The sequence below is a fragment of the Oncorhynchus kisutch genome, linkage group LG1 (genome assembly GCF_002021735.2).
Source record: "Oncorhynchus kisutch isolate 150728-3 linkage group LG1, Okis_V2, whole genome shotgun sequence".
In the NCBI taxonomy this organism is placed as follows: domain Eukaryota; kingdom Metazoa; phylum Chordata; class Actinopteri; order Salmoniformes; family Salmonidae; genus Oncorhynchus; species Oncorhynchus kisutch.
Genome location: NC_034174.2, coordinates 33957531 through 33979255, shown reverse-complemented (window position 1 = coordinate 33979255; position 21725 = coordinate 33957531). Strand labels below are relative to the sequence as shown.

The window sequence follows — 21725 nt, the reverse complement described above, 5'->3', positions numbered from 1 at the left end:
AATGTTCATATTTGAAGATTGCCAAAAGGCCAGTCTCATTGGCAATGACAAGGAGTGGCAAGGAATGGAATGTTAGCTAAATAGAATGGTACCCAGGCTACCCCTTTTACCCCGTCTCACCCTTTCTTCACGGTCATGCGCAATCAGAAGGAAGTACTGTTAGAGGGGGCAATCGCAATCTCTCGCGCTTCCGGAGGAGTTCCAGTCATTCCAAGGCATCTTTCTCCTCGTTCATTTCACGCTATCAGTCCAGCTAAGTTTAATAAACCGATACCTTGGGAAAAAGTCCGGCGTGAGAAGAACATTTGGTTGTTTACTTCGCTACCTTACAGGACCAAGCAAGGACGAGACAGTGAATGGAAAATGGAGTGTGTAAGTAGCTTACACCTCGAGCAACGTTCAAGCTGACACATATTAGTTAGCTACAGCTAGCAAGTTCAACTTCGTTATCTGTGGTAGTGTTTCGTGACTGGTCAGCGTACCAAGCTCATTAGTAGTGGCTAGCTAGCGTTAATTTGTTGCATCCTTGTCGTTGTCACATTTCAGTCAGTAACGTTCACTTCTTAGCGCTAACTAGTTTACATAATGGATACTTAACATAGCCAACGATGGCCACCAATTTGGTATGTCAGCCAGCGTCCAGAAGTTTTAATCTAACGCTACGTCCAGAAGTTTTAATTTAACGCTACATTGACAGCAGGAACTGAACTGTCTAGTAACGTTATCCTAGCTAGTGTTCATTTTATTTTATTTCACCCTTATTTAACCACGTAGGCTAGTTGAAAACAAGTTCTCATTTAGTGGGATCCAGCTAAGCCTGTTGTTTGCTAACGCCTTAACTTTCTGTCCAAAGGTTCTTATATCTAAATGAGACAAGGACAGTTAGGCAATGACTCCCACGTGTTTGTTGCATATTGGGTTAGGAATAGCAAACCAACATGATTGAACCACTTTCAGACGGCAGTATGTTTGCTGGTTCATATTCCTGATATAAGGAAGGCGATGATTAGCCACGATTAACACATTGGTGGTAATATAAAAAGCACTGGGTTCCTGTAGAGGAAACATAAGTGATTTCATTTCCTTGGCATTTCTCAGCAATTACACGGAACAAAAATATAAACGCAATCTGCAACAATTATAAAGATTTTACGGAGTTATAGTTCAAATAAGGAAATCAGTCAATTGAAGTAAATTCATTAGCCCCTGATCTACGGATTAAACATGACTGGGAATACAGATATGCATCTGTTGTTCAGAGATGCCCACAAAAAGGTAGGGGCCTGGATCAGAAAACAAGTCAGTATCTGGTGTGACCATCATTTGCCTCAGGCTGTTGATTGTAGCTTGTGTAATGTTGTCCCAGTCATCTTCAATGGCTGTGCTAAGTTCCTGGACATTGGCGGGAAATGGAACACGTTGTCGTACATGTCAACCCATAGCATCCCAAACATGCTCAATGGGTGACATGTCTGGTGAGTATGCAGACCATGGAAGAACTGGGCTGTTTTCAGCTTCCTGGAATTGTGCTGATGGTGGCGGATGAGTGGCACGACAATGGGCCTCAGGATCTCATGACGGTATATCTATGTATTCAAATTGCCATCGATAAAATGCTATTGTATTCATTGTCCGTATCTTATGCATGCGCATACCATAACCCCACTGCCACCATGGGGGACTCTGTTCACAACCTTGACATCAGCAAACCGCTGTCCGGGTGGCTGGTCTCAAATGGTCCCGCAGGTGAAGAAGCCGAATGTGGAGGTCCTGAGCTGGTGTGGTTAAACATGGTCTATGGTTGTGAGGCTGTTTGGACGTACTGCCAAATTCTCTAAAACAACGTTGGAGGCAGCCAATGGTAGAGAAATTAACATTAAATTCTCTGGCATCTGCACTGGTAGACATTCCTGCAGTCAAATGCCAATTGCACACTCCCTCAACATGAGACATCTGTGGCATTGTTGTGACAAAACAACATTTTAGAGTGGCCTTTTATTGTCCCCAACACAAGGTACACCTGTGTAATAATGCTGTTTAATCAGCTTCTTGATATGCCATACCTGTCAGATGGATGGATTATTTTGGCTCACTAACAGTTGTAAATAAATTTGTGCACAAAATGAGAGAAATAAGCTTTTTTTGCATTTTTCTGGGATCTTTTATTTCAGTTTATGAAACATGGGACTGCCACTTTACAATGTGTTAAGTGTAGTTAAAATGAATCAATGAACCTATACTCTGACCCTCTTTCAGATGCCACTTTCTGTTGATGATGTGGATTGTAAAAAGGAGCCACTTCTAGAAGGTAAAGAGCCATATTTTACTTTTAATGCATAGCCTAGCTATTTATCCTTTCATTGCTGTCTGTAGCTATCCTTTAGGATAAATAGCTAGGGTATGCATGCTGGTGCAATCTTAATCCTATGCATGGTGAGAAATTGTTAAATGGATGATCCACCCTAGAAATTAAATGTGACGTGCTATGTCATAAGGTACCCGTCAATGGAGATTGTTTGTTATCCCCTATCACATTTCATAACGCTTTTAAAACAACTATCTGCACTCCAGATTGCCAAATCGGTTAAAAGATGGTATGGGCATATCTATCCGTCGATCAGCATTACAAAGTATATATTTGCTGACAACTAAACAGTGGAGCGAATTATTCAGCTCATTTATTCCTTCAAGTACCATTGCGCAATGTGTTTATCCTCCTCCCAGCTCGTCCTCTAGTCTTGAAAACCCGACCCTAGGCAACACAGTGGCTATGGTCTGGTTTCGATGATGGACTCTTTTGGCATAGAGGAACTATGTCTATGGTCATGTTTTCAAGACTACTTGTCCTCTAGCCTGGTTGCCTTTTCTGTTCAGCTATTACATTCCACTCTTGTCATTTGCCAAAGATACTGCCTTTTCGGCAGTTAAAAAAACCCGAACATTAATCATCTCGATGAGGTCAGAGGATTTGATCCGGATTTCAAAACCCCTCACAGCTATCATTTATCAATGTTTATGCAGATTAGTCTCATAGGAAAACGTTTTAACTTAATTAATACATTTGATTGGAAACATTCTAACTAGTGATGCACTGATATAACATTTTTGTCAGATACCGATATCCGATATTTTCCTTGCCTAAAAAAACAATACCGATAACCGCGACCTTTTAAGCATTCTATTACAGTTAAATAGTTAACACACCCATGGACGCAGCGGTCTAAGGCACTGCATCTCAGTGCAAGAGGCGTCAATACAGTCCCTGGTTTGATTCCAGGCTGTATCACACCCGGCCGTCATTGGGAGTTCTATGGCCCAGCGTTGTCCGGGATAGGCCGTCATTGTAAATAATAATTTGTTCACAACTGATTTGTCTAGTTAAAGGTTACACACACACACACACACCACACTGATCAAAAAGTTACTTTGTTGGCGTTTACATATGTCCCCATTACCAGTAAAACATAATCGAAACCTATTTATTTCACTTACTTGCTGTGCTGTTTTTTTCATTTGTTCAGTCGTTTCATTCTCAACCAGGATTTCTATTGGACGCCGTTGCGTGTCAAAAAAGATATATACGTCAAATAACACTATTTGACCCATCAGGACCTGACTATGACTGCACGTCACATAATAATTTAACGCGTTCATACATTTTTTTATCTAGTTATTACACATTGATTACACTCACTTGTATTTCATATGTCGCAACGATTCATCGATGCGTATGACATGATGCTGGTAAAGTTGTCATTAAAAAAATAGCTGGCTAGATCATGGATGCAGGCAATGTTCTTCCCCAAAAACATAGCAAAACAACAATCTGTTTCAGTAGCTATAGTTAGCTAGCTTACTATGTAGCTAGGTCTCATCATCTAAAATAACCCTAATTTATAAGACTGTTCTTATTGGATTAATGGTGGTCGGACCCATCTATGTGAAGCTAGCCACAATAACGATTAGCCACAATAGTGGACTTTGCGGTTAACCTTCAAAGTAAAAGTATGGCATTATTCTATTTGCATTCATTCACTGTCAATGACATGCCTTTTATTTTGAAGGCAAACCTCAAATTCCACTATTGTGCCTAATCCTTATTGTGGCTAGCTTCACAACACATAACCCGGTCCGGTTGAGCCTCACTAGCAAGATGATGCTAGCTAGCTTTGGGCAACAGGGTTAAGTAGCTGGCTGGCTATTTATTTTCATGACATGAAGTTCAATTTCAATAGGTGAACAACAAGTGGCAACCTAGCTAGTACTTACTTCAAAGATTCCTAAATCATTGCTAAGAATAATGAAAATGACTGCAGTTTCTACTGGTCATTGTTTTCAGGCTGGTTGTATTGGTGCTAGCTAGGTGCCAAAGCCAGCTACCCCAGAAGTTGCGGTCGAACAATTTATGCTTTATTACCAACGCGGTATTGTAAATATATCGTTCGTGACCAGTGTTTGCTTATTTGCAGACTTTTTTTTGTACAGCTTTGACAGTGCTACTGTATCTTTTTCGACACACAAAGTCCCAAACGGTGTTCCATAGTATGTATGTTGTGAAGCTAATAGTAGTGACGCTATTACTGTGTAACTCCGGTAGGGCAACATCTGAAAAATAGCGCACTTGGTAGTAGAGGTCGACCGATTAGGATTTTTCAACACCGATACCGATTATTGGAGGACTAAAAAAAGGCCGATTTTATTTATTTATTTGTAGTAATGACAATTACAACAATACTGAATGAACACTTATTTTAACTTCATATAATACATCAATAAAATCAATTTAGCCTTAAATAAATAATGAAACATGTTCAATTTGGTTTAAATAATGCAAAAACAAAGTGTTGAAGAAAAAAGTAAAAGTGCAATATGTGCCATGTAAGAAAGCTAACGTTTAAGTTCCTTGTTCAGAACATGAGAACATATGAAAGCTGGTGGTTCCTTTTAACACGAGTCTTCAATATTCCCAGTTAAGAAGTTTTAGGTTGTAGTTATTATAGGAATTATAGGACTATTTCTCTCCATACCATTTTGTATTTCATATACCTTTGACTATTGGATGTTCTTATAGGCACTTTAGTATTGCCAGTGTAACAGTATAGCTTCCATCCCTCTCCTCACTCTTACCTGGGCTCGAACCAGGAACACATCGACAACAGCCACCCTCGAAGCAGCGTTACCCATGCAAAGCAAGGGGAACAACCACTCCAAGTCTCAGAGCGAGTGAAGTTTGAAATGCTATTAGCGCGCACCCCGCTAACTAGCTAGCCATTTCACATCGGTTACACCAGCCTAATCTCGGGAGTTGATAGGCTTGAAGTCATAAACATCGCAAACCTTGAAGCACAGCGACGAGCTGCTGGCAAAACGCACGAAAGTGCTGTTTGAATGAATGCTTACGAGCCTGCTGGTGCCTACCACCGCTCAGTCAGACTGCTCTATCAAATCATAAACTTAATTATAACATAACACACAGAAATACGAGCCTTAAATCGTTAATATGGTCGAATCCGGAAACTATCATCTCGAAAACAAGATGTTTATTCTTTCAGTGAAATACGGAACCATTCCGTATTTTATCTAACAGGTGGCATCCATAAGTCTAAATATTCCTGTTACATTGCACAACCTTCAATGTAATGTCATAATTACTTACAATTCTGGCAAGTTAGGCAGCCCAAACTGTTGCATATACACTGACTCTGCGTGCAATGAACGCAAGAGAAGTGACACAATTTCATCTGGTTAATATTGCCTGCTAACCTGGTTTTCTTTTAGCTCAATATGCAGGTTTAAAAAATATATACTTCTCTGTATTGATTTTAAGAAAGGCATTGATGTTTATGATTAGATACACATTGGAGCATTGGACTTGATGACTGCTCGTTCCACACAGCAGACATTGGGCTATGTTTGGAATGCTGTGTTGCACAACATTTTACATTGTACCTACACTGAACTTTCATGTGCCTTAATAACAAACTTAATAAGAAACTTGTATGCCACCTGTAAATACAATTGTTAAATTGCGAGCCTAGAAGCGTGCCATGTGTATCTGCTTCTGTCTATTTGAGCTGGTCAGTATTTGTAGGTAATCCCATCTAACGCAGCTTTTAAATTAGTTTTATTGTGTAGTAAAACTGCATAAGTGTTGCTCTCCACTTTCTGGAGGACCCCGTTTTGAAATCAGTGGAATTTGAGTATGATAGCTAAGGAGATGGAGAAAACACCTGTCTCCGGATTACAGCTTCAAACTAAGGCAACCATGGCATCCGACAGGAGAAGCGTCCATCCGTGAATGATGTATATTGGTAAAATAGTCTAGCTAGCAAAATTTTCAGATATTACATAGTTCTAATTTTGACATGGGTTTCATTTCAAATTAGTTTACTGTTAGCTAGCTAGCTAACGTTAGCTTGCTAGCTAATGTTACGTTTATGATCTTATTATTTGTATCTCAGACCCATTTGCTTAGCTAGCTATAGCCTAATATTAGCGATCTAACATTGAACCTGGTTGTTTAGCTGCCTGCAGGGTAGTAACGTCATGAGTTGGGATTATAGTTCATTGGCATCCGACAGGAGATGAGTCCATCCATGAATGATAGTCTTGCTAGCTACATTTTCAGATATGACATGTTACTAATTTTGACAAAGTGTAATTACATTGTTGCCAGCAGCAGTTAGTCACCAACACTGGATAACATGAAAACAGACTAAAATTGTCAGTGGGGTGTTCTCTCATTTGTCTGGAAGTAGCTAGCAAACTAGCCAATGTTAGCCTGTTATCTTGGTTGCTTGACTGCCGTTCTGAAGTCAGAACGCTCGGATCAACCCTACTCCTCGGCCAGAGCGTCCAGTGTGCGCTCTGAATGCTCCAGGGAGCGAAACGCTCTGAATTTACAAACGGGCAATCTGATAGCACAGTTGCAGTCACCAACGTCTGGATAACATAACAGCCTAACCAGCTCGGCAAGGGCGAGTAATGTTCAGTGAGCTGTTCTCTGATTTGTATCTGTAAGTAGCTAGAAAGTTAGCTTGGGTGCTTGACTGCTGCTGTTTAGTACAGAATGCTTGGATCAACCCTTAAAGAGATTCTTCTTCGGTGGGCTTTATCGGCGGTTGGCATCCAACGTTATGGTGCATTACCGCCAGCTGGAGAGACAGGAAGAAATTATATAGACTATATCTAATGATCTTATACTCAATGTACTATTTCTAATCTAATTTCCTTTATCCCCTTCTCCCTCATACTAGATCTCAGCCTCTCTCTTTCCCTCTGATACTGCCCACACTGTAGCAATTCATGCTCCATGGTCTCTGTTTCCTGGCAATAATCACACTTTCCTGTTGGATGCTTTCTTATCACATTTAAGGACTTATTCAACTGGCAGTGTCCCACCATTAATCTTGTAAAAATAGCTTCTTCTGTCCCTTCCTGCTGTCCTTTCCTCTGTACTTGAAATAAATGCCTGCCCTTAGTATCTCTATTCTCCCTTAAAGAGATGGGTAGGGCTAAACCTTAAGGGGGTGTGAACGTTGCCGAATGGGTGTAGGACAAAGAACGTCTCTCCAATAGTAGTACCAAAATATTAAAAGGCAATTTTTTTCAAAAGTGAGTTTACAAGTTTATCAACTTTAAAATCAGAATTACTTTCCCATTGTTCCTCAACTGTAGTGTATGCTGTACCATTTTGTAGCTCAGAGTTTCTACTGTTATCCAATGTAAAAAACACAATTTCAAATTTTCCTACATAAGACCGATTTGAGCCGGTCTGTCACATTTTGGCTCCCTTCATTGTTCCTTCTATCCTTACCAGTCTCCCAGTCCCTGCCTCTGGAAAGCATCCCCATAGCATTATGCTTCCACCACCATGCTTCACGATAGGGATGGCGTTAGATGGGTGATGAGCTGTGGCTGTTTTTTTTCCAGACATAGTGCTTTGCATTCAGGCTATAGAGTTACATTTGTCATCAGACCACAGAATATTTTGCCTTATGCTCAGTCATCCATGTTCCTTTTTGCATACTCCAGGCGTGCTGTCGTGCCTTTTTTTCAGGAGTGGCTTCTGTCTGGCGACTTTCCCATAAAGCCCAGATTGGTGAAGTGCTGTAGAGACTGTTGAGGGTCTGTAGTGACGCCTCTAGCACTGAGATGCAGTACCTTAGACCGCTGCGCCATTCGGGAGCCCCTGTATGTTGACATGCATTGTCAAAAATCTAATTTATTTATATAGCCCTTTGTAAATCAGCTGATATCCCAAAGTGCTGTACAGAAACCCAGCCTAAAACCCCAAACAGCAAGCAATGCAGGTGTTGAAGCACGTTGGCTAGGAAAAATTCCCTAGAAAGGCCGAAACCTAGAGAGGAACCAGTCTATGAGGAGTGGCCAGTCCTCTTCTGGCTGCGCCGGGTGGAGATTATAACAGAACATGGCCAAGTGTTCATAAATGATCAGCATGGTCAAATAATAGGTCTGGGACAGGTAGCACGTCCGGTGAACAGGTCAGGATTCCATAGCTGCAGGCAGAACAGTTGAAACTGGAACAGCAGCACGGCCAGGTGGACGGGGACAGCAAGGAGTCATCATGCCAGGTAGTCCTGAGGCATGGTCCTAGGGCTCAGGTCCTCTGAGAGAGAGAGAAAGAGAGAATTAGAGAGAGCATACTTAAATTCACACAGGACACCGGATAAGACAGGAGAAGTACTCCAGATATAACAAACTGACCCTAGCCCCCCGACACAAACTACTGCAGCATAAATACTGGAGGCTGAGACCGGAGGGGTCAGGAGACACTGTGGCCCCATCCGATGATACCCCCGGACAGGGCCAAACAGCAAGGATATAACCCCACCCACTTTCCATCCTGAGACAAGGCCGAGTATAGCCCACAAAGATCTCCGCCACGGCACAACCCACGTGGGGTGCCAACCCAGACAGGAAGATCACATCAGTTTGTCAACCCACTCAAGTGATGCACCCCTCCTAGGGGCGGCATGAAAGAGCACCAGTAAGCCAGTGACTCAGTCCCTGTAATAGGGTTAGAGGCAGAGAATCCCAGTGGAAAGAGGGGAACCGGCCAGGCAGAGACGGCAAGGGCGGTTCGTTGCTCCAGAGCCTTTCCGTTCACCTTCACACTCCTCGGCCGGACTCAATCATAGGACCCTCTGAAGAGATGAGTCTTCAGTAAAGGCTTAAAGGTTGCCTACATGGGTAGGCAGACTGTTCCATAAAAATGGAGCTCTATAGGAGAAAGCCCTGCCTCCAGCTGTTTGCTTAGAAATTCTAGGGACAATTAGGAGACCTGCATCTTGTGACCATAGCGTACGTGTAGGTATGTGGGTATTGACTGTGGGACCTTAAATAGACACGGTTTATTTCTGAATGATGTTCCAAACAATTAAATTGGCCACAGGTGGACTTTCCTTTTTCTTAATGTAAATGACATATTTCTTTGTTTCATTTTCAATACATTTGTAAAAGTATCATGTTTTCACTTTGTCATTATGGGGTATTGTGTGTAGATTGGGGTGAGAAGTATTTAGTCAGCATTTTTTTTAATTTCAGTCTAACACAACGTGACATAAGTCAAGGGTTATGAATACTTGCCGAAGGCACTATATATTATTAGACCTAGCCTACTCCAGTGCATTTAGGCGACCGCTATAGTCCATGAGCCAGCCCCCCAAATTTGGGCCGTCGGGCTCACTTGGGCCAACGATGTCTGTTGTTTTTCAAGGTCTATGTCCCTAGAGTTGGAAAATGTCTGAGAGCAGTGCAGCAATGGTAGCTTTCTGTGTTATCACTGTTTTGTTCCTCCCGCCCATTTTTATTTTTTACAATTGTTTATCATAGTGTAAAGTCCCAATGTCAGTATACAACATGTTCTTGCTCACGTATAGTTGCAGCAAAGTAGTCAATGGAATGTTTCATTGACCAAATTGGCGCATATTCAAAAAAGTGGATATTCGTAAAATCCATCGTGATTTATGTATTGTAACAGGCACACAATGTGGTTACTTAAGTCCGATTTGGCTATTTTCACTGCTGAACATGTAGAAGTTGTCCCTTTTCAGGTTTAGAAGTAACTGCTAAATGCTAACTCCCGTTCGTATAAGCTGGTTAGCATAGCTAGCATACAGAAATCGGTGGTGGTAGTCAGTCGTTTTAAAATTTAATGCAGTTGATTGGTAACGATGACATGAACATGTGTTAGGGTTGCAAAGGGTCGTAAAACTTTCTGTTAAATTTCTGGAAATTTTCCATGGGAAGCTAAGAACGGGATGTTAACTTCTTGACGCTACCCATCCCCGTTGCCGGATCATTTTCGTCAGCAACCGCTGAATAGCATAGCGCCACAGTCAAATAATATTACAAAAATATTCATATTCAGGAAATCACAAGTGCAATATTGCAAAACACTGTTTAGCCTTTTGTTAATCCACCTGTCGTCTCAGATTTTGAAATGATGCTTTACAGCGAAAGCAATCCAAGCCTTTGTGTAAGTTTATCGATAGCCTAGCATAGCATTATGTACACTTAGCATCAGGATGCTTGGTCACAAATCAGAAAAGCAATTAAATGAACCGTTTACCTTTGAGCTTCGGATGTTTTCACTCACGAGACTCCCAGTTACACAACAAATGTTCTTTTTGTTCCATAAAGATGATTTTTTTATACCCAAAATACCTCAGTTTGTTTGTCGCGTTATGTTCAGAAATCCACAGGAAAGAGTGGTCACGACAACGCAGACGGAAATTCTAAATAGTCTCCATAATGTCCACAAACATGTCAAACGTTTTTTATTTGTTTTTAAAATATATATTCGATAATATATCAACTGAGTGTGTAGGATTTTCAATAACACCGGGTGGGACAATGGCCGCTTTACTCTGTAGCGCAAAACTCACTCTGAGAGCCCCCACCGATACACAATGTGATCTTTCACGCTAATTTAAAAAAATAAAAGCCTGAAACTATGTCTAAAGACTGACACCTTAGGGAAGCCATAGAAAAAGGAATCTGGTTGATATCCCTTTAAATGGAAGATAGGCATGCATAGGAACAGAAGGGTTTCAAAATAGGAGGCACTTCCTGATTGGATTTTCCTCAGGTTTTCGCCTGCAATACCAGTTCTGTTATACTCAGACAATATTTTTACAGTTTTGGAAACTTTAGTGTTTTCTATCATAATCTGACAATTATATGCATATTCTAGTTTCTGAGGCTGAGAAATAGACCGTTTCAAATGGGTATGTTTTTTTTTTGCCATAAAAGAAAATATTGCCCCCTACACGCAAAAGGTTAAGATGTCACAGGCACTATCTGATGTGTGAAGACATTTCACTGCAGCTAATATAGAAGGAAAAGCTGTGTACATTTGCAAATACAGTGCCAAATCATATGTGAAAAAATCAACAAAGATGCAGAATCATCTGGCCATGTGCATAAAGTTCCCTCACCGCTCACAACAAGCAACCTCTGACAAAAGTCCCTTTACTTCTATGAGGTGAAAATGATGAATCAGACACCTTATCGATAGCAACAGCACATGGTCCTCCTGGAATCAGACATAGTCAGAGAAATGCTGATGAATGACTTGCTCGAGCTGTGTATGCAACTGGTTCACCGCTGATGCTCACAGGCAATGTACATTGGAAGAGATTTCTGAATGGTCTCCGCCCAGCATACACCCCTCCAGCCACACATGCTTTATCTACTCATTTGCTGGATGCAGAGTTCAAGTGAAGGTCAAGCAAGACTGTATTGCAATCATCACTGATGGGTGGTCGAATGTTCGTGGCCAAGGAATAGTTAACTACATCTCCACCCCTCAACCAGTATTCTACAAGCGCACAGACACAAGGGACAACAGACACACCTGTCTCTACATTGCAGATGAGCTGAAGGCGGTCATCAATAACCTTGGACCACAGAAGGCCTATGGTGCCGTCACTACCGTGTCTCGCAACCTTAGGCTGGATGAGGGCAAGGTTCTTGGTAGTCTGGCCAAGTACACTTCCAAGCAAGGGCTTTGGGATGGAGATGCAATATGACAGTCGTGCCAACATATCTCATCAGCCACCTGGTGGAAGGGACTTTGGATCTGAGGCTCTTTCCCCTGTTGACTCATCATCCTCCAAATTCCACCAACATGAGCCACCTAAGAGCGCAACTGGTCCTTATTTGGGAACACACACACCAAAGCACGCAACAGGCTGACCAATACAAGGATTGAAAAATTGGTGACCATCCGGGCAAATATGAGGCTTTTTGAGCCTGACAACAAGCCATCCTTAAACTAGATTAGAAGGTGACTGTGAAGATGAAGCCTCAGTCTGATGTTCAAGAGGTGGACATTGAGGAGATCCAGGGAGAAGACATGGAAGACAACCAAAACTTTAATGTCTAGACTATCATTTTACAGATGTAAACTGAGCAAAAACACTGACATTCCTGTCTTGCAGGAAATCACGCACAGAACGAGCAGTATGGCTGGTGGCATTATCATGCTGGAGGGTCATATCAGGATGAGCCTGCAGGAAGGTTACCACATGAGGGAAGAGGATGTCTTCCCTGAAACGCACAGCGTTGAGATTGCCTGCAATGAGAACAGGCTGAGTCCGATGATGCTGTGACACACTGCCCCAGACCATGACGGACCCTCCACCTCCAAATCGATCCCGCTCCAGAGTACAGGCCTGTAACGCTCATTCCTTCAACGATAAACGCGAATCCGACCGCCACCCCTGGTGAGACAAAACCGCGACTCGTCAGTGAAGATCACTTTTTGCCAGTCCTGTTTGGTCCAGCGACGGTGGGTTTGTGCTCATAGGCGACTTTGTTGCCAGTGATGTCTTGGGAGGACGTGCCTTACAACAGTCCGACAAGCTCTGTGCAGCCCCTCTCAGCCTATTGCAGACAGTCTGAACACTGATGGAGGGATTGTGTGTTCCTGGTGTAACTCGGGCAGTTGTTGCCGTCCTGTACCTGTCCCGCAGGTGTTGTTACATGTGGTCTGCCACTGCGAGGACTATCAGCTGTACGTCCTGTCTCCCTGTAGCGCTGTCTTAAGCGTCTCACAGTACAGACATTGCAATTTATTGCCCTGGCCACATCTCCAGTCCTCATGCCTCCTTGTGGCATGCCTACGGCATGTTCACGCAGATGAGCAGGGACGCTGGGCGTCTTTCTTTTGATGTTTTTCAGAGTCGGTAGAAAGCCCTCTTTAGTGTCCTAAGCTTCCATAACTGTGACCTTAATTTCCTTCCGTCTGTAAGCTGTTAGTGTCTTAATGACTGTTCCACAGGTGCATGTTCATTAATTGTTTATGGTCTATGTACCAAAACGCAATGACCCTGTAGGTGTGAGTGAGGCTATAGAATTCTATTTAGTGGTTCAGCTATGTTTTTCGATTGAGACTTTGTTGATAGAGGCACCACATTGCACACACAGCTAGAACAGGGTTTTAAAATGATTTGTAGATAAAGGGCAATCACAGGATTCACAAATTAACCCCACAGAATACTTTTTCCAATATGGCCTTCGAACAACTCAATGGGGAATTGAAAATTGGATCAATTTTGGCATAACCATAGCTGAATGAAATATAATTGTAGTTTGCCCAATAATATCTTAAAATGTTCATAGTGATGTTGAATATTCAACTAAATGTGCCAGATATAAAGATGTTACATTATCCACAGAATTGTGGTAAGAATATGCCCAAGAGGTTGTCTGAATTGCTGATTTTCTAAAGATGTCCTGATCAATAGGTGCAATATTTCAACTTCAAACATGTAAAATGGATATAGTCATGGATGTCAGCTGGAAGGAACAGCGTCCATTTTACGGGCTCCTGACCAATTGTGCTGTTTTTAGGTATTTTTAGCAATGATCTTAGTTTTTTTTGTACCTCATGTTTCCGCCACCGAAAAGAGCTTCTTAACATCAGAACAGCCATCATTACTTCAATTTCTACTTCAATGAGTCGGGGGGCAAAAGGCATTCAGGCCCAAATCCCCGACACGTGAAGAAGGAGACTGCTATAGAGGCCGACATGTGGGTTAGCTGACGAGACTACGTCAGAGTGAATAAACCGCGTCTACCCTCCGTTCTATTGGCGAGCGTGCAATCACCTGATAATAACTTGTATGAGCTCTGTTCGAGATGATCCTTTCAATGTGATCTGAATAACTGTAATATCCTAGGTTTCTCCGAGTTGTGGCTGAACAAAGACACGGTGAATATAAATCTAGCTGTTTTTTCTATACATCGCCTGGACAGAGGTGGCGTCGGGAAGCTCAGGTGAGGGGTTGTGTATCTTCGTTAAAAGCTGGTGCGCAATCTCCAGTATTAAGGAAGTCTCGACGTTCTGCTCACCAGAGTTGGAATACCTCATGATAAGCTGTAGAGACCATACTATTTACCAAGAGTTTTCATCTATATTTTTCATAGCTGTCTATTTACCTCCACAAACTGATACTGCACTAAGACCTCTCTCAAGGAGCTATATAGGGCCATGAGTAAACAAGAAAATTCTCACTCAGAGGCAATGCTCCTAGTGGTCAGTGACTTCGGTGTAGGAAAACCTAAATTTGTTTGACCTAATTTCTACCAGCATGTTACCTGTGCCACTAGAGGCAAAAACACTATAGAGCACCTTTACTCCACACAGAGTTTTATACAAAATTCCCTCGCCCTCCATTTGGCAAATCTAACCATAACTCTATCCTCTTGATTTCGGCTTACAAGCAAAAACTCAAACGGGATGTACTAGTGACAAGCTCAATTGGGAAATGGTCCGGTGAAGCGGCTGCTGAACTACATGACTTTCTTTAGCACAGACTAGAATATGTTCCGAGATTCATCCGATGGCATTGAGGAGTTTACCACATCAGTCACCGGCTTCATTAGTAAGTGCATCGACAACGTCGTCCCAACAGTGACCATACGTACATATCCTAACCAGAAGCCATAAATTACTGGCAACATCCGCACAGAGCTAAAGGCTAGAGCTGCTGCCTTCAAGGAATGGGTCACTAATCTGGACACGTATAAGAAATACCGCATGTGGGGGACCAGTACGAAAAAACTCTGGAAAATGTCTACAAAATAAAAAATGTAATGTGCCAGGACAACCTTCTCCATCAACATCAGCAAGACAGCTGATCGTGGACTACAGGAAACGGCGGGCCGAGCACACCCACATCGACAGGGCTGTAGTGGAGTAGGTCGAGAGCTTCAAGTTCCTCTGTGTCCACATCCCTAAAATATCATGGTCCACACAGATAAGATTTGGCATGGGCCCTCGGATCCTAAAATTTCTTCAGCTGCACTATTGAGAGCATCTTGATTGGCTGCTCATCGCTTCGTATGGCAACTGCTTGGCATCTGACCGCAAGGCACTACAGAGGGTAGTGTGTATGTCCCACTACCTCACAGGGGCCAAGCTCTCTGCCATCCAGGACCTCTATATACGGGGCGGTGTCAGGAAGGCCCTAAAAATGGTCAGACTCCAGCCACCCAAGTCTTGGATTGTTCTGTCTGCTACCGCACAGCAAACAGTACCGATGAACCAACAGGACCCTGAACAGCCCCCCCCCCCCCCATCCTTAAACTGCTAAATAGTTAGTACTGTAATCACAGCCAAAGGTGCTTTCAACAAAGTACTGAGTAAAGGGTCTGATTACTTATGTTTTTTTATTTTTATAACCAAAATATCATCTAAAATTTCTAAACCTGTTTTCACTTTGTCATTATGGGGTATTGATGGGGGTGGGGGGGAAACGTTATCAAATTTAGAATAAGGCTGTAACGTAACAGTGTGAAAAGTCAAGGGGTCTTAAATACTTTATGAAGGCACTGTATGTAGGTAATTTTGTGACCTTTTCAGAAGAACCACGTGTCAAACAAAGATTAAAATGTATCAGGGTTTTCTTTTTAAAATAATCTATACAGGCAATTCTGATATGTACCCTAGAGGTCAAAGGTCAGGGTTCTGTTGACCTGAATATTCTAAAAATGTGACTGACCTCTGTGAATGATAGCTTTCCAAAGATATATGATTTAAAGGATTTACGTGAGCAATAACTTTTTGTATACTGACATTATTTGTCATAGGATAGGGGAAATCATTTCTGGGATGGAGGGATGAGAGTAATACACACAGTTACCATTGCTGCACTGCATTTTCCTACTCTAGGGACATAGACCTTCAAGAAAATCAGAGACTTGTCATTATTTGTCTGACGCACGTGCCAATGAATTGAAGTTGAACATCACCAAATGCGGCAGTTTTAATTAAATGGGCAATAAAGTATAGTGCCATGGCCTATTTAATGAAACATTGGCTGTTATAGCATTACGCTATAATGTAGCCTAGGGCTACTTTCTGATGGACTACAGCCAAGATTTGAGTTGAGCCTAGGTTTAGAATACGTTTTTAGGAGAAAGTGATTTGTGTGTTTGCGACGTGCTGGTTGCTTGGAGTCCTTTTTATGGTGTGTGTGAATTCGCTAGTTCTCTAATGTCCATTCAGAAAGTTTCCTCAAGTAGCCTGTCTGGACTCCATCACTTAAGAGCGACGGGACAAATAATATAACTGAAATTAGCATAACATTAAAAAAAATCTAAGTCCTGATGATTTGCTTAGCTCTGTGTGCGAGGAATGACGACAGGTGCCCGTTTTGCTTTTCTTTTCTCTCATAATTAGGCCTTTCTAGACACTTTGAACGACATGATCTTCCATTGACACTGCCTTCTGACGAGAATGACTGCAGCAGATTGTAACAGTATCGTTTATTGTTCTTAAAATTTAAATTCTATATTGCGCCAAATTTGTGAGCACCCCATGTTCCGTAACGTTGTTATGGAAAATATTAATGTTTCCAACTACCAATCAGCAACTGCGCCGGAAATCCGGCTGCATATTGAACGTTGAAATTGCTTAAAGGCATTCTCTCTGGCAAATGACAGGAGTGGAATGTTAGCTAAAAAAGACTGGTACCCAGACTAGTCCTCCTTGTACTATGTGTTTGAGAGTGTCGTTGCCAAGGCAACACCCACTCACGAGGGAAACGTGGTCTAAACCAGGGGCTCCAAAAACATTTTCATGTGTGTAGCTGTTAGCTTTCCAGCTTGACCAGAGAGAGACCACTGCATTGTGTGTGTTGTAGTAGATTTAGCTGTAATAGATATCCCCAACGATTCTCACGTTGCCCCCAATTGTATTATAACGACAAAATAAAACTTATATGAGAACAACATTTTTGGTGAACATATTAGTTATTCAGGAATGTAAATCATAGCAATTATTGGTTTTGAGTGGATTGACCTTTTTTAGTGAATTTTCACATTTTATTTACTTGAGTTCGTAAAAAGTATTATTGTTGCCTGTGTAGGAAGGAATCCTCAAAGTGTTATATTGTGACAAATGTTAATCTATTGAGGCAGCTATAAAAAAATATGACAATTAAAATGTATATAATGAATGCACAGTAAATTGAACCCGTTTCCCTCTTGTCCTCATTCTCCTCAGACTCGGATTATAATGTCTACACCCGGTTTATGAAGTCTCATCGGTGCTATGACTTGGTCCCTACCAGCTCCAAGTTGGTGGTGTTTGATACTTCACTGCAGGCAAGACCACATCCTGATTTGAACTCTTTCCTGTCAAATTAATTTAGACCCAAGATGCTGCTTTGTGTTTGTGTATAACTTGGTTGATCTCTCCGTAGGTAAAGAAGGCGTTTTTCGCTCTGGTGTCCAATGGGGTGAGAGCAGCACCACTCTGGGACTGTAAGAAGCAGTGTTTTGTAGGTGAGAAAGATGGTCCATTGTTGCCTGAGATTTTGGGTGTTTTATTTTTTGTATTTTATTTTTAATAATGCACAATGAGTGGAGTTGACTCTGTTCTCCTGCTGATCTCTCACTGCAGGCATGCTGACCATCACAGACTTCATCAACATCCTCCATCGCTACTACAAGTCTCCTTTGGTAAGGCCTAGCTTCCAGGCTGCCCTCGTATTCCACTGTTTCTATGTTTGAATGTTTATAGCATTCCCTATCTCAATTTCACATTTTAATCATATCAGTGGTGGTGGAGGTTGGAAAGGTGCGACAAGTGATTTGCAGCACTTACATCATATCTAATGAACAGTTGACCTTCATGCCTCTCACTACCCTTGCTCTGTTAGTCAGCATTTTCACCTGTTTTAATGTTTCAGGTGCAGATATATGAGCTGGAGGAGCACAAGATAGAGACGTGGAGAGGTAAGGGCATTTAGTAACTGTAATAATTAATGACTGTTCATCTACTGGCATAAGGCTAACTAGTGCCTATTCTGTTATCCTTCATCATAGAAGTCTACCTTCAAGACTCCTTCAAGCCCCTAGTCAGCATATCCCCCAATGAAAGGTAGGTCTACTGCCATGGTGAGGGTTGTCACGGTACAGTTGGTCCAAGTAGCCAGAGCTCAATTCAGTTACTGACTGGCACTGTTTGTCTGAAAGGGCCCTGATATGGTCACAAAGTCAAAGGTATTTTAATATCCCCTTTCTCCTTCCCTGTTTCAGTCTGTATGACGCCGTGTCGTCTCTGCTGAAGAATAAGATCCACAGACTGCCTGTGATCGACCCTCTGACAGGGAACACCCTCTACATCCTCACTCACAAGAGGATCCTCAAGTTTCTCAAGCTCTTTGTGAGTCTCTTTTGTAATCCTCTTTCTCACGCTCTCCCTGTTCATCTCTCTCACCACGTTTTATCACCCGCTGTTCCTTGACATCTCAAGGTTGCTTTCTCGGCAGGAGAGAAGTTAAGACAAGCAGTTCTAGGTCTGTAGGCCTTGTTAATGAAATCCACACCTCAATGTTTATTGATTGTGGTGAGGTAATATACTGTGATTTTTTTTTTTTTCAAGCCACTTACATTAGTGTAACCTTGTGTTATTCCCAGATATCGGAGATGCCGAAACCTGCTTTCTTAGGCCAGACTCTAGAGGAACTGGGCATCGGAACATTCCATAAGATTGCAGTGGTGCGTTCAGACACACCTCTTTACACAGCACTGGGCATCTTCGTGGAGCAGAGAGTGTCTGCCCTGCCTGTCGTCGATGACAATGGTGAGTAAGGGGGGGACAGTTTGTTGAATGAAGGGTTAAATAAACAGACTTCTGACCCTGATATGGTATGTAGTACTCATGTGCTCATGTCTTTCTCTCTCAACACACAGGACGAGTGGTGGACATTTACTCCAAATTTGATGTCATTGTAAGTACTGGACAGCTGTGCTACCAATGAGCCGTATTTAAACAGTATAGTCACTGATCAGCAGAAAATAGTTTTTAGCTCATTGTGGGTGTTTGAGAGACAGGCAAAGAGTACTGAAAACAAGCAGCATATAGAAGTAATAATGTCCCCCACACAGAACCTAGCTGCAGAGAAGACGTACAACAACCTGGATGTGACTGTGACCAAAGCCCTGCTGCACCGCTCTCAGTATTTTGAGGGAGTGCTCACCTGCAACACACACGACACACTGGAGTCCATCATAAACAGACTGGTAGAGGCAGAGGTGAGAGAGACTGTGTATACACATTCTATTACTGTTTGGGTCCACAATTTAAACAGTTTCTTGGGAGTTTGTCAAGGTCAATACAAGTAGTACACACAATCATAATGTAATATATACACCGGTGCTGAGATCTAACCTTGCCATTGCTAAGTCAACATCACCTAACTTGAAGGTGGAACAACTGCTAAAGCCTTTAGATTGTGTAACCTATGATTTGTCTCCTCTCGCTCAGGTGCACAGGCTGGTGGTGGTTGATGAGCAGGAGGTGGTGAAGGGTATCGTCTCGCTCTCAGACATCCTCCAGGCACTGGTGCTCACTAATGGAGACGGAGACAAGGGTAAACACAAACCTGCGCTATGCACTGACCTTGATGAATCAAATGAAAACTGTGATTGTCATTAAGTTTCAACTCAGTCCCTGGGAAGCAATGTTTTAAAATTGTTTTGTTGTTTTAAAGGAATTAAATAGTTTAAGGTGAAATAAAGTGATTTATCTGGTGTTTGTATTTCAGGAACTGCTTGAGGGAGTGATGAAGGGAAGCCTCCTCTAAAAATATGAGGATAAATAGAGGGGAGGAGGATCCTGGAGGAGAGGAAGAAATAGGAGTGACGTGGGAGAGGGAAAGATAGGAATCTGTCAACAACCCCTCCTGTACAAATGTACGTCTTGAACATGAGGATCTCTCTGCACAAAAATGTGAATCCCATTGACTTTCTCAATTCAGCAATATAGACACATAGGGACACTTTAAACCAAGCCAAAACCAAACAAGAAGCCGGACCAGAAGTGGCCAATGGAGTGGAGCTGTGTATGTCCATTGTCCACTCTGAGCGGCCCAACACAACCTAGTGTCCCTCCTCTATTGCCGCAGGTGATGGACCAATACAGTGAAGGAATGATGTCTAGTTATGTGAAGGGGATCAATTATCCACTTCTCAGACAGATCCATTCCCTACCCGTTCTCTCCCATTTGGTCTGTAGACACTGGAGAGAGGAGTCGGAAACTTTCCACCCTGTCCCTTAACTGAGCAGCATTCCTTTTCCCCCATCATCCTTATAGGGCTGGAGTCTATAAAGCACAACAAGCCAATCATGGATCAAAAGATCATGTATGTCACAGTGGAACAATATATATTAGTACTGGAAGCTACCACAGCAACTCCGCTGTTTTGGTTACAGTAGGTGAAGTCTGGAATGTCAGAGTTGGCACTGCTGTAGCTGTAATTAATTTTATTTCTAATATCGATGCACAACCACTGACTTATGTAATCACGAGTTGTTTCTGATTTGCTATTTGGCATAGCGTACATTTCACAATGTTTTCTTATTCTTCAGTTTGTAAAGTGTCATGTGAATTTAAGTGTTATGATTTTGCTCAGTGTGTCCTTGTTTGATTTGACACACACATTGTCAAACCCAGAAGACTGGAGACATTATGGCAGTAACACGAGTCTGTGTTTAGCGGTGTTCCTCAAAATCCTTCTAGTGCTAGATTAAATTATTTTTTGAAAGTTTTCAACATGCAGTGTGAGTGTGTGGATTGATCATGGACTCGCTCACAAGTGACTAATTGCCTGTCTTATGATTGGATGTATCCGAGTGCTTCTGAGATATTCATCTTGATTGTGTTGGGGGTAATTCGGTGAAGCAGTTGACATTTTGGACAGTCCCTTTTTTGCCGTGACTTTATTCCATTACCTTATAGGATTCCATTTTAGCCTTTCATTACTACCTGTACTTTCCTTTTCACGTTCCCAGAGGGCAAACCATGTATGAAAGGGACTTCCTTGGGCCATTGAATCAGTACATTTTCAACTTTTCAAAATTAACTTTTGCTCACTGGTTTTAAGGTATGAATAAGATGTGTACACGTATTTAAATGATTTTTTTTCTTCAAGTGAACTGTAATTTAATGCATGAGCAATAAATATTGATTTTCTGCAGTTTCCTGTAATTCGTTTTATATATGTACTTTTTAATGTGTTTTGGTGGAGCAGTAGGGTTGTAGGTCAGCTGGAGGTTGTGGGAAGAGCAGGATGTGATACAACCCTAACTTAGGGCAATGGGATGACCATGGATCAGGGGATAGACCTTTGTTCTGATCTGAATGAGGGGTAGAAAGGTTGCATTGGAAGACTCATCAAAAGGC

At 42.1% G+C, this 21725-nt stretch overlaps 1 protein-coding gene across 2 annotated transcripts; it reads left to right on the top strand.

Moving 5' to 3' along the window:
- On the top strand, positions 1–21519 carry LOC109895720 (5'-AMP-activated protein kinase subunit gamma-1). Of its 2 annotated transcripts, XM_020489653.2 has the most exons (13): positions 1–372; positions 2257–2308; positions 17540–17640; positions 17739–17820; positions 17939–17997; positions 18228–18273; positions 18364–18418; positions 18577–18703; positions 18958–19123; positions 19234–19271; positions 19429–19575; positions 19808–19913; positions 20088–21519. In XM_020489653.2, the coding sequence occupies exons 1-13, from the start codon at positions 136–138 to the stop codon at positions 20096–20098; spliced, it is 1227 nt and encodes a 408-aa protein (XP_020345242.1). In that variant the 5' UTR covers positions 1–135; the 3' UTR covers positions 20099–21519. The 2 variants fall into 2 exon arrangements, with proteins under 2 accessions (XP_020345242.1, XP_031678198.1); XM_031822338.1 differs by lacking the exon at positions 2257–2308 and having other exon boundaries at positions 41–372.
- The last annotated feature ends 206 nt before the right edge of the window (positions 21520–21725 follow it).